The following is a 13,090-nucleotide window of genomic DNA, read 5'->3' on the forward strand; positions in this document are numbered from 1 at the left end:
ACCAGTAACCACGACAATCACATTCACAGGAGACGGAAACGTTGCAGCCACTACCGACGAGGGCGTACACAGGCACCAACGATGAACAGGCTAGAAAGTGGCGCAGGAAAGAGGAGGAAGGGGCTGATGTAGCGCTAAGCGGCCATGTTGGTGAGTTTCTCTTGTTACCTACTTGGCGGGGCTGCAGGTATGCAACGCCTTCAAATGAGGCTTCCAGGTTGCTATGGAAACCGAGTTCTCATCAGCAGCATAACTACGCCAGACACACTACGTGCAGAGTCGACAGGATGAATAATAGATGAGGTGGGGGGGGGGAAACAAATGTAAAGTAAAATATAAGAAGAACGAGGGGGGGTGGGGGAAGGGGGGGGGGGGGGGGTTGGTAGAGGAAAGAAGAGAGGGGGGAGAAATAGAGAGAGATAGAGAGAGAGAGCAAACCGAAAACAAAGTGTCAAGGGGTCAAAGGTGAGAAATGAGAGGAGGAAAGAAAAATAAAAACAAAAAAAGAAGAGGATTAGTACTTCGGGTGGTGTGGCATCGGGGGGAGGGGAGGGGAGGGGGTGGGGGGACGTTCAGGGAGGAAGGTGGAGGGTGGTCGGTGGTGGTGGTGGTGGTGGTGGAGGTGGAGGAGGGGGGGATACATGCCTGAGGGGAGGGAGGGCGCTTTGGTAGTGATGCCAGGTGGCTCGGAGGTACGGACGGGCTCCCTCCGTGGAGTAGAGACGCCAAGCTGCCTGGGGAAGGGAGAGGGGAGCCCGAAGTGGACAGGCAGACATATGGACGGACAGAATGACACACAGACAGACACACAGACAGACAAACACACAGACAGAGGAGCAATGGCACAAAGATAGTGAGGGAAAAGGGGCCGTATATTCACGTGGTGAATGTGTGATATACTTGTAGACAGGCACACACAAAGACACAACAAAAATACTGTACACATGTGCAAGCACATGTGCAGTCACACTCGCACACACACACGCACACACGCACGCACGCACGCACGCACGGACGCACGCACGCACGCACGCACGCACGCACGCACGCACGCACGCACGCACGCACGCACGCACGCACGCACGCACGCACACACACACACACACACACACACACACACACACACACACACACACACACACACACACACACACACACACACAGCAACACAGTGATGTGGAGCATTCTGAGTGCTGTCACTGTGGGGTGAGGGAGGTACGTGTGTGTGTGAGAATACAGGTTATGTTATTAAACACAGCAAGCTTCGTCCAGATGTCTGTCCACCTGTTGAAGATAACGAGAGGAGAGACAGCGGAGAACAGACATCACGGACAGAACACACACAGTGAACGGACACACATGATGGACAGAACAAAGACGGTGAACAGAAAGGACAGAACACACGTCCAAGCTCGTTGGGTTAATTCATTTCTCCGCAGCAACCTTTGGCCTACTTTGGCCCAGGCTGCTCCCTAAATGTTGAAGCAGAATATTAAAATTAAATTAAACTAAGAACTGTAAATTAGCTACTGTTTATCTATTTAATCATATTTTACTGTTTAGTATTCATATTATAACCGTACAACTGATGCATTTTGGAAGGCAATTAGCCAATCAGAATGAAGTATGAAAAATATGTTATATCACATACATGTTCATCACAGGACTCCAGAGGTAAGGTGTAATGATTTATGGGATTGTGAGTTCCACCTCCACCTATCTCTGCCAGGGCTTTCCGGCCTGGCAGAGATATCAATTGCATTTGAATCGAGGCAAATTCAAGCTCTTTGTTTCAGTCAATTATCATTAAGCATAGCAATGATGAAGATAATCCATCAGACTGCAGGGTATGCAGTTAAGCGTGTTTTCAAAATCTTATGGCATCAGACAGGAGACAACAACAAAGGGCAAAGGAGAAATAGATTAATTGTAAATGACACAAGATTCCACGATTATGTTATTTTTACATGCTGTTTAAGAGAATAAACATTGCAGCAACAATACAAATTGTACCCAAGGATAAATACAATATCAATAGATATAGTGTGCGTGTGTGTGTGTGTGTGTGTGTGTGTGTGTGTGTGTGTGTGTGTGTGTGTGTGTGTGTGTGTGTGTGTGTGTGTGCGCGCGTGTGTGCGTGCGTGTGAGAGAGAGACACACAGGCAGACAGGCTGTTACTATCCAATGTTCATTGTGCATACTAATTCTCCACTGTTTGTCAATGAAATGAATATATCAGTTGTATTTGACAATCTAGATTCTAGAAGGAGAGGATGAATTGTAAACAGCAAAAGAGCAGGCACACACGCGCACCCACCCATACATAACCACACACACACACACACACACACACACACACACACACACACACACACACACACACACACACACACACACACACACACACACACACACACACACACACACACACACACACACATACATCCACTAACGAGTGTGTTAAATGTTTATCGTGTGCTCAAATTTAAGCTGGTTCCAATTAGGCAACTAATTTACTTTGACCTGCAATTCAAATAATGTCAAACGCAATTTTCCATTTAGAATGGCAGAGACAGTAATATGGCTAATAAGGGATCCGTTCACAATAGAATCCTGACTGTTAATTAAACTCTGAGAGTTGTATAAATGTGTTACAATTGGTGTGTATTGCACTTTTGCACACACTCTGAAGTAATAAGAGGGAATTACACATTTCCTCTGACAAGCAGGAAATTCAAGCTGATTGGTCAGCAAAAAAACTAAACTAATTGTCTATGTCGGGTGGAAACCTCATGCAGTCTGTCCAAAACTGTTACTTTTAGGGGTTCAAACTCAAAAGTAGCAGATCCACAAGCTCAGAATGTGTCACTTTGCATTACACATGCTATACATGAAATTAGGGGTGGGCGATATGGTGATAATTATCGTTGTGACGATACAATGTCTCCACGATATGCCTTTTCAGAGGTATCGTATATATCGTGATACAATTGAGGGAGCCTTGTAAGAAATCCTGTTTAATCGTTAATACAGAGATTCATTGCAGAATTCAATTTAAACCTGCATTTTGGTCTAAATCAGTAGTTCTCAAACTTTAAAATGTTAAGGTCTCCACTTAACTCTGACAGTAAACAAATGAGTTACATACTTGTAAAGTTCAATTTAGACCTCCCAAAAGGAACCCAGAGAGTCTAGTTTTTGTCAAGTAACTTGAAAAATAACCATAAAAACAAATGTGAAAAAGAATCGTGATAAAATCGTGTATCGTGATACAGCTTGGGAAAATATCGTGATATTGTATTTTTCCATATCGCCCACCCCTACATGAAATACATATGGTCTGCATTCAACCCATCCGAATGATTAGGAGCAGCTTTTGCTATTACAGCATCCGCAGTTGGGTGTTTGCTGAGGGACAGTTTGACAAATTGACTGGGCAGGCCGAGGGGCAAACTGGGGACCTAATGATTCCCATACGCTCTCTCTACAAACTGAGCTATGGCTGCCCTTTAATTAGATCTATATCTATCAACAGATACCTAGGAGGTCAATACCCACCCCACCCCAGCATACCACACTCCAATTCCCGGTAGCACTGACTCCATTCATGTGTGAGCACATCAGCAGTCAAATCATAACTTGCATAACAGTGGAAATTGATTACGTTATCATAAAACAATACATCTTGTTTTATCATTGTGACAAAAGATCACAAGGACAAAAGGTCACACCTGACACTGTGGTTCTATGGGTTTGTCTGTGGTTCTATGGGTTTCGCTCTGACATCATGCTCTGATGTCACTGTGAGGTCAGGGGAACCACACTTAACAGAATGGGCGTGTTTCTCCCTCCGCGTCATCAGCTCCCACACCCTAGGTGGGGTCGGCGATAGGGCCTTTCTGTGTGGAGTTTGCATGTTCCCCCCGTGTCTCCTAGGGTTGATACCCTCACAAAAACATGCAGTAATCCTGGTCTCAATAATGCCTCCCCCTGGCCAGCCGGGGCGCTTGATGGAGGGGAAAGGAACTGGTTGGAATAACGTGTTCCTTCCACGCGCTATGTCCATCCCGGGGAAATCCCCCCTGTCAGGTGAAAAGAAACAACTTGGACTACTCATGATTTGAAGGAAGCATGAGGTCAGTCCGTTGTCTCCCCAGGCGCGGCAGAGGGAGAGCAGAGCCCAGGATTACATAGGCAATTGGCACTGGGTGAAAAAGGGTTGCAAAATCGTGGGATAAAAATTATAACAGGAAACAGAATGGGTTTGCCACTCTGACATCACGGCTTTCTTACTGGAAATTTAGTTGCACTGACTCTGACCTCTAAGGACCTTCCAGGGAGTGTGCTCTTGTGCGTCTTGCTACGTCACCATCTCTTGTTTCTTTCTTTTTCTAGTTGTTTTTATATCGCACTAACCTTTGGACACTCTGCACTATTAGGTTGTGTTAGTAGTTTTGAGTATTTCTGCTTGTGTTTGACATGATGGTGAGATACTTGTTGCACTAACTAGCATTGACTGTTATGGTCACTTTGATTTGTGGGCACTGTACCATATTGATAGTTGTGCCTAAGGACACTTTATGTATATATACAGTATATATATTATTAGTTCCCTTTCTTGACATACCTTGCTCTTACTGTACTCAGTTCTTGTTTTTTTTATTTTCTTTATCTTTTTTCTTACTTCTCTGTAACTTTGTAATAACCTTATACTGCTATGGGTCCTGAATTCTCAATTCTGTGAATGCATGTATGTGTGTGTGTGTGTGTGTGTGTGTGTGTGTGTGTGTGTGTGTGTGTGTGTGTGTGTGTGTGTGTGTGTGTGTGTGTGTGTGTGTGCATGCGTGTGCGTGTTCACGTTACCTGTATAAGACTGGCGGCTGGATTTCTCCTCTTCTCAAAGTGCTTCTGTCTATGCTGCTCCTGGACTTTCAGAGCAAAACCTGACCCTAGTATGCCCTACACACACACACACACACGCACACGCACGCACACGCACACGCACACGCACACGCACACACACACACACACACACACACACACACACATGTCATGCTGCATACTGTATAGCCCACACTCAGGGTTTTACAATATACACTGTTTGCTCAGAGTGCATTCATTGTGTGGATCAGAACGGTCAGTTCTTCTCTGTCTGAAACAACTCCTTAATCTCTGTTTCACTCAGTAAAGCTAATGGGCGGTTTGGACACAGCTTAATCTAGTTACGTTAGCTTTAAATAGACTGTGTATCGGCTGGCAGAAACCACAGGCTGTCAGCCAAGCTTAACAGTAACGAGCAATTTTGGAAGCCCGTTCGATCTCGCTCCTCCTGCTTTATTTATCTGGAAAAACATCACACACTACTCCTCTCCGTATATCAAACATGAAAGCACTACACAGTGAAATCACCAGTGTTAAATGAACTCTGTGGCCAATGCTTGTTTTTAATTAGCCAACATCTTCTCCATCCAAAAAGTCCAAGCATCATCTGAAGTGAAAGATCATAATATCTTACATAAAAAAACAAAACTAAAATATATCCATCAAAGACAGTATCAGTTTGTGGTAAATTAACTCTGAGGGCTCTATTTCGATTGTATTAAGTACCAGCTCTTATGCCTTAACTTAAAGGCCTGTCCATACTGTCTCCGACCACCAAACTTGTCGTCGGAAAGGTCCGGTTCAACTACAAAATGACGTCACTCACATCTTCTGAAAAGCATTACCCAGCATTAGAGTTCGGAAAGCTGCACGTCGGAATGTCGGAACTCTCTGACAAAAAGTCAGGTGGTCGGAGACAGCATGGACAGGCCTTTAAGTTAAGGCATAAGAGCTGGTACTTAAGACAATCAAAATACAGCCCTGAGTTACAAATGGATAAAGTATTTGACTGTGTATTAACACAATGGTTCTCAACCATGATTTCTTTTGGGGGGGGGGGACTTTGAGCACCACACATAAAGAAACATAACGTTTTTCAGAAAATTAATATGATTTAGTAGACATTTTTTGGTATTTTGCAGAAAAAAGAACTCCATCTGTGTGTGTGTGAGACTCACAGCGGGCAGGGCAAAGAAGGAGATCCCCAGCAGAGCGAAGCCGGCCGACAGCAGACGTCCCGTCCACGTCTGAGGCGTCTTGTCACCGTAGCCAATGGTTGTCAAGGTGATCTGAGAGGTCAAAATGTCAACAACCGGCACTGTAAGCCAGTACCTGTAATGATACTGTAGCACAGTGTTTCTCAAACGTTTACATTTCAAGGTTTTCCCCTTAAAGGACGGTCGGACCAGGTCACCTGGGACAACCAGATCTTATTTTATTGTTGTGTGGGACACGATCAACACAATCCTGATATATTTTTTGTGTTCAATCTGTGTTTTTAGATATTTTAGTATTTCAGCCGATTTCAGCATGCTACAACTGGTCATATGATGCAAAATGCATCATATGACCAGTTGTAGCATGCTGAAATACTAACATATCTAAAAACACAGATTGAACACAAAAAATTATTCAGGATTGTGTTGATTGTGTCCCACACAACAATAAAATAAGATCTGGTTGTCCCAGAGGTGACCTGGTCCTTTAACTCTGACAGTATAAAAATGGAACCAAATGGACCTAACTGGTCCATTTGTTTAGTGTCAGAGTTACAGACCAGTATGGGTCAATTTAGACCCCCATAAAGGAACCCACAGAGTCCCTGGAATCCACTTTGAGAATCAGTGCTGTTTTTCTTTTTTGTGCAATGTTCAAGATACATTTTAATGGCAAATATTTTGACATATTTTGATTGGCAGGACATTGTTATAACGATCATTAGACCCAGACTCCCTCCCCAGTCAGAGTTCAGAGTTTTAATGAACGTAGAATTATATGCAAGATGTAATTTGTTATAAGTTAGCTAAGTTCATTTAATTGACCACGTTTAAAAAAAATACTATAATTACAGATATTTTGACATATTTTGATTGGCAGGACATTGTAACGATCATTAGACCCAGATCAATAATCCACCTATCTCCCCGACTCCCTCCCTAGTCAGAGTTCAGAGTTTTAATGAATGTAGAGTTTTGTGATGTAATTTGCTATATAGCTAACTTCATTTAATTGACCACATTTAAAAAAAGATTTGTTTTTAAATTAAAAATCCTCTCTCTCACACTTATGCCAGTGTGCCGGTGATCACCCTCCCCTGTGCCAATGTTGGCACCCGTGCCTAAGGTTGCCTACCTCTGATTTAGACACTTCAACTCAGAATAAACCATTTAATTTATCATTTATTTCGAAATAACCATTTGCAATGATATTGCATTGAGTTTGGTGGTGTGACTCTGCTCATGTGATGTAACAGATTTATCTCTGTAACCATATCTTAACACAGAATCTGATACCCCCCCCCCCCCCCCAGAGCAGAGCATAAGTTACAGAACTACAAAACATGAACTTCCAATTACATAATTAAATTACCATAATCAGAGAATAACCATACAATCCACATTTCATCCTACAACAATCATAGAAGGACCATAGTACAATCCACATTTCATCCTACTAGAAGTTTGCAGCCGCTAACGCGGCCGCTCACATCTAGAAGCACTATAAACGAAAGCACTAACACACAGCAACAGTGGACAGGACAGTGACTACTGACAAACTAATATTAGTCCCATTTAAGCTAACTGTTCCGTCGTGCTGATCTCACTCTGCTCATTGATACTTTTACCTAAGTATAAAATGTGAGTACTTTTTCCACCACTGATTTCACACATCGTAAAAGAAAACATTGCTTTCACTTTCTCTCAACATCACGGCAACAGCAGCTTTTAATCTATGCATAAGACTTAACCAAAAACAACGGAAATAACTTTTAACAGCAGTGTGATCGCCCTCCTGTGCCTTGCTCCTGTGCAGGAGTGGAAAGGACAACAACGTCATGTAGACGAATCATTATGCTCGTTTATGAAATCCACGGTGTCACCGTGTCACCCGCCGAATTTACATTTCATGAAACATTCTGTCAGGCTAGATATTACAACTACAGTTAAACTAACTCAAGTATTATCACATAAGAAGTTGTAAGAGAGTGGGTGAAATTCTTTAGTGCGGGCCACCGACACACTGCAGTATTAGTTTTAATAAGAATAAGAATGGAGTACAAAAATATCACATCTCAAACAAATATAAAAGTCCCTCAGTCTCTTAGGCAAATAAATCACACAGCTGCAGGTATCAAAGTTTGAGAGTGAATGATAGTTGCAGTGTGTTGCTTGTATGTCACCATAGCAACTGGACTAAATATTCTTTTTACATTGGTTCACATTCATGTCTAAAAGTCTAAGCTAAATACCAAACCTATAAATGAAACAATGGAATCTTTTCATCATTTCATTTCCTTCATTAACGTAACAGCAATGTCAAATATTAGGCTTTTGTCTTGCTTTGGACATTTAAGGGCATACAGTAATCTAAAAGTTGAGTTTATTAGTGATAACATGCTGCCATTGCATTGTTTGCCACGCACAAGCACACACACTCACACCACACACGCATGTACGCTCACCAAAGGACACCATGCCATGGGTATTATTATTATTTTTTTCATTAATTGCTCTCTACCTAGCTATCGATACAGACAGGAGTCCGAGAATAAGACAACAAAACAGACAAAATTAAATGGTTGTCGAAGTGTGTGAGTGCACGTGCATGTGTATGTGTGTTCACGGGCGCTGTCTAGTGCTGAATGGAGCAGAGGAGAGCTAGGCAGAACACATCACTTTGGTTAGAAATGTTGCCCCTAATTCTGCCTATAATTCTATTTCTTATTTATTTTTGTAGACACGGGAGAATGGGGGGACCCAGCCAGCTGTGACTGTCCCTCTGCTTTGACAATGCAGGTGTCATAATGTCATAGCAAGCGGCAAATAGAAATGTTTGACAGTAGTCCCAGGGTAGGGACATTGAAAAAAAGTAAGGGAAGCACATGAACCAGGGTGTGTTAGTGCTTTGCTTCACAACCAGGGGCCCGTTTCACGAAACCTAGATTAGGGATAAAGCCTGGATTTATCAGCTATCCTGGGTTAAGTTAGCTTGCATCAGAGCTCAATCGGTTTTATGAAAGCTGAATTATCTTGGCAGATTAGCCTCGCCAGTTAACCTGGATACGTTAAACCAGAACTCGCTTTCATGAACGTTATTCCACATTAGTTACCATGGAGATTAAGCAAGCTAACAGCCAAGATTTGTTAATCCGGGATCCTTTTTGTTACAGGTTTTGTGAAATAGCTGTCTAATACCTTTAATAAAACAAAAACTGACAAAAGGAAAGCTTCTCAAAATCCCAAATGATTCAGGGAAGGCTATTTTGCTCACAACTTCTGCTCTGCTCACATTTTTTTTTACTTTTTCCACCTGTGTGTGTGTGTGTGTGTGTGTGTGTGTGTGTGTGTGTGTGTGTGTGTGTGTGTGTGTGTGTTCTTACTGTGCCCCACCACAGTGCATCTGCGTAAGTGGCAAAGTCCTTGTTGAACTCCTTCTCCACCAGGTAAACCAGGAAAGACGAGAAGATCAGTACCAGGAAACCAATGTACCAGGCAGTTACTAGCTCCTACAAGACACACGCACGCACGCAAGCACACACGCAAGCAAGCACACACGCACGCACGCACGCACGCACGCACGCACGCACGCACGCACGCACGCACGCACGCACGCACACACACACACACACACACACACACACACACACACACACACACACACACACACACACACACAGAGACAAGCTGTGACATTTATCATGGTAAACTGCGACCTTCGGTCGCAATATTGCAAACAAAGCAGATTTAACCTGACACGGCATAAAAAATATATATATATATCTCAAGTTCTTGTTGATTTGACTATACCGGTAATTAACACTTATGTTGCAATGATTTTTTCTCTTCAATGTCTCGCGTTGCCATGGTTACCATAGACTTCCATGTAATTGTGCAATTGTGTAAAAAGTGCACGCCCATGCCTAGATGATGCACCACGTGTGTAGATGCTGTTCACAGCTTTCAAACAAAAAAATCCGCTTGGAAATCCGTTCAGGCATTCATGATTTATGGGCCATTATGTTTTCTTCAGATGTAAACAAACATGGCTGCCATGTTTGAAAGAATGGGTTGGTATGGGGGTTAAACATGCAATTTCGCGATCGCGATCATGCCTAATACATTTCTGGAGGTCCAAAAATTAAAAAAAAAAAATAATAATAATTTCAAAAACGGCCCAAACTCGGGAAACTCGGGGTTGGCACAGCGTTGGTATCAATACAAACTCGGGAAACTCGGGGTTGGCACCAGATGTGTTAAGGTGCCGATCGCGACCCTGATTTGGATCAGTGGATCTTGTTCCAAAATCAACATTCTTTTTTTTAAATAATTTTTATCCCACAATTTTGTAACCCATTTTTTCACCCAGTGCTAATTGCCTATGTAATCCTGGGCTCTGCTCTCCCTCTGCCGCGCCTGGGGAGACAACGGACTGACCTCATGCTTCCTTCTATGCATGAGGAGTCCAAGTTGTTTCTTTTCACCTGACAGTGGAGATTTCCCTGGTTTGGACGTAGCGCGTGGAAGGAACACGTTATTCCAACCAGTTCCTTTCCCCTCCATCAGGCGCCCCGGCTGGCCAGGGGGAGGCATTATTGAGACCAGGATTACGTGCATGTTTTTGTGAGGGTATCAACCCTAGGAGACACGGGGAGAACATGCAAACTCCACACAGAAAGGCCCTATCGCCAACCCCACCTAGGGTGTGGGCGCTGATGACGCGGAGGAGGAACACGCCGCCAGCGCCCACATCGTCCCCCGACGGGAATCGAACCCAGGACCTTCTAGCTGTGAGGCGAAGCGCTAACCACTGCGCCACCGTGCCCCCTCAAAATCAACATTCTAATCAATAGCGCAACTATTGAAGATAGCTTGCCAAAATCTGGAGTTAAATCATGTCCCCATGAGGTCAAAAGACATGCATGCACACACGCACACACACACACGCACGCACACACACACACACACACACACACACACACACACACACACACACACACACACACACACACACACACACACAGACACACACAGAAGCACGCACACACAACATGCTGTATAACCTTCGCTGTCGGTTGGAAACCTTGTATGTCCAAAACCGTTTGTTTTGTATTTATCATATCATATAAATGATTTAGAATAGGGAAAATATCTGATCTATGCTAAATATCTCAACGATGCTTGTAGATCTGCTATTTTCACTACAGTAGTTTTGTGTGACAGTCTTTTATGACGAAGCAGGGCTTTACTTTAAGAAAAACATACACATTTGAAACTTGGAGATACAAGGTTTCTACCTGACAGTGACGATTATACCAAGGTTATACCGATAGGTTGTAGTCTCAATCATTTGACAAAAAAAAACGTTAAAACGTTAACTTTGTTGTTTCTAAGTAACACAAAACGTTAACTTTGTCGTTTCTAAGTAACAATTTTCGGAAGCTTTGTGGGTGCATTTGATCTCATGTCATACTTTACTGTGAGCGTAGACCACGGATCCCAGCAGCTTCCAGGTGCCGCCCCGCCGGTCCATGCGCACCATGCGCAGGATCTGCAGGAAGCGCAGGCTGCGCAGCGCCGAGGTGGCAAAGATGTTGCCCTGGCTACCAGCCGATACCACGGCAACCGAGGCTATGAGGACGATGATGTCTGGAGGGAGAGGAGAGGGGAAGAGAGAGGGGAAAAGGCAAGATGAATATAGATAGATAAATAGATACAGGGTATAGATCAGTGGTCTTCAACGTTTTCAGACCAAGGACCCCTTAGTTGAGAGAGAGATGAAGCAGGGACATAGATTCCATATAGTTTCATCGTTAGAATATGGACGCTAGGATTCAAGTGGTTAATATAAAAAAGGGGAGTTTCTATCAATGATTTGGAGGACCCCCTGTAGTAACTCTGAAGACCCCCTATGGGTCCCGGACCCCCTGTTGAAGACCCTTGCTGTGGATACCGGTAGATAGATAGATGTGCCATTTCAAATCTTCATGCTTTACCGCTATTTTCCTGAACATTTCCAGCAAATGCATTTTTTCCACAGGTTACTTAACCTGTTTTGCCTTTCTAGTTCAATGGAGAATGGAGCGTATTTTTTGCAACAACTCCATTTCCATTGAAAAGCAGAATCCACCTTCATAGGAAGATTTAAACTTTCGAAGTCAGAGAAGGTCATAAAAATAGCAAAAGTAACTGATCTACAAGCTAAATGATCTTAGCCTGATTTCAGACTCTGCGCTGGAGCTTGAGTCTGACATTGTCCCCATTGTAAGAGAAGGGGAGGGGATTTAAAATTTGAAATTCCCAATCACAAGACATCTGGTGGGAGGGGTTGTGTTTGACTTGTGTACACATAGTCTGGTATCACTTCACTTTTCGGACTTGTAACCGGTCTGGAGCGGAAACCACAAAACGTCATGTTGTAGTACTCAAAGGACTACAATTTTGCCGGAACTATCCACCGGAAACAGTTTTAACCCAAAATAATTCCCCTGCGCTCAAGGACATACTTTTAAGGCCTACCTAATAAACTCCTCGATGCGGAATAGTTTTGCTTTTGAAAAAAATGTTTGGTATATATGCATTTTTTTTTAGTCCAACTCGTAGCGACTGGAACTACACTAGGCTACTCGAGCATTTTAAAAGGGATTGGGGAAACAAACGGAGGGAATCAAATCAGAGCGACGCCGCTTCTTCTAGTGGTTTCCGCGTTGGGCGGAAACCAAACGGGCTGTTGTGAACAAACACCAGGCTTTCTCTCTGAAAGCCTGGTGGGCGAGGTTAGTGTACACAAACCATTCTCCCCTCCCCCTCCCCTCTATGACAGGCATTGTCTTTGATGTTTCATTGATGAGAGAGAATCACTAACGAGCGAGTATGGCTCATGGCTCAATCACTGACTGCAGTTCAGAACCCTTTTGAAGTTCAAAGGGAGCATTTGGCTGAGCTCCCCCCTCCACTGTTTCTGTTGATTTTCAAAAGTTAGACCCACCCCT

At 43.5% G+C, this 13,090-nt stretch overlaps 1 protein-coding gene across 1 annotated transcript in view; it reads right to left on the bottom strand.

Annotated features, from left to right (window-relative positions):
• LOC308297227 (potassium voltage-gated channel subfamily KQT member 5-like) overlaps window positions 1-13,090 on the bottom strand; it is a gene marked incomplete at both ends in the record, with an annotated part of 146,722 nt that overhangs the window by 22,702 nt on the left and 110,930 nt on the right. The window contains 5 exons of the mRNA XM_080740643.1: window positions 173-267; window positions 4,864-4,959; window positions 6,060-6,170; window positions 9,482-9,607; window positions 11,572-11,747. Coding sequence (XP_080596769.1) covers window positions 173-267; window positions 4,864-4,959; window positions 6,060-6,170; window positions 9,482-9,607; window positions 11,572-11,747 — 604 coding nt within the window. The remainder of the gene's footprint in view (window positions 1-172; window positions 268-4,863; window positions 4,960-6,059; window positions 6,171-9,481; window positions 9,608-11,571; window positions 11,748-13,090) is intronic.

Source organism: Nannobrachium achirus (genome assembly GCF_963921795.1).
Source record: "Nannobrachium achirus genome assembly, chromosome: 13".
Classification (NCBI taxonomy): Eukaryota; Metazoa; Chordata; class Actinopteri; order Myctophiformes; family Myctophidae; genus Nannobrachium; species Nannobrachium achirus.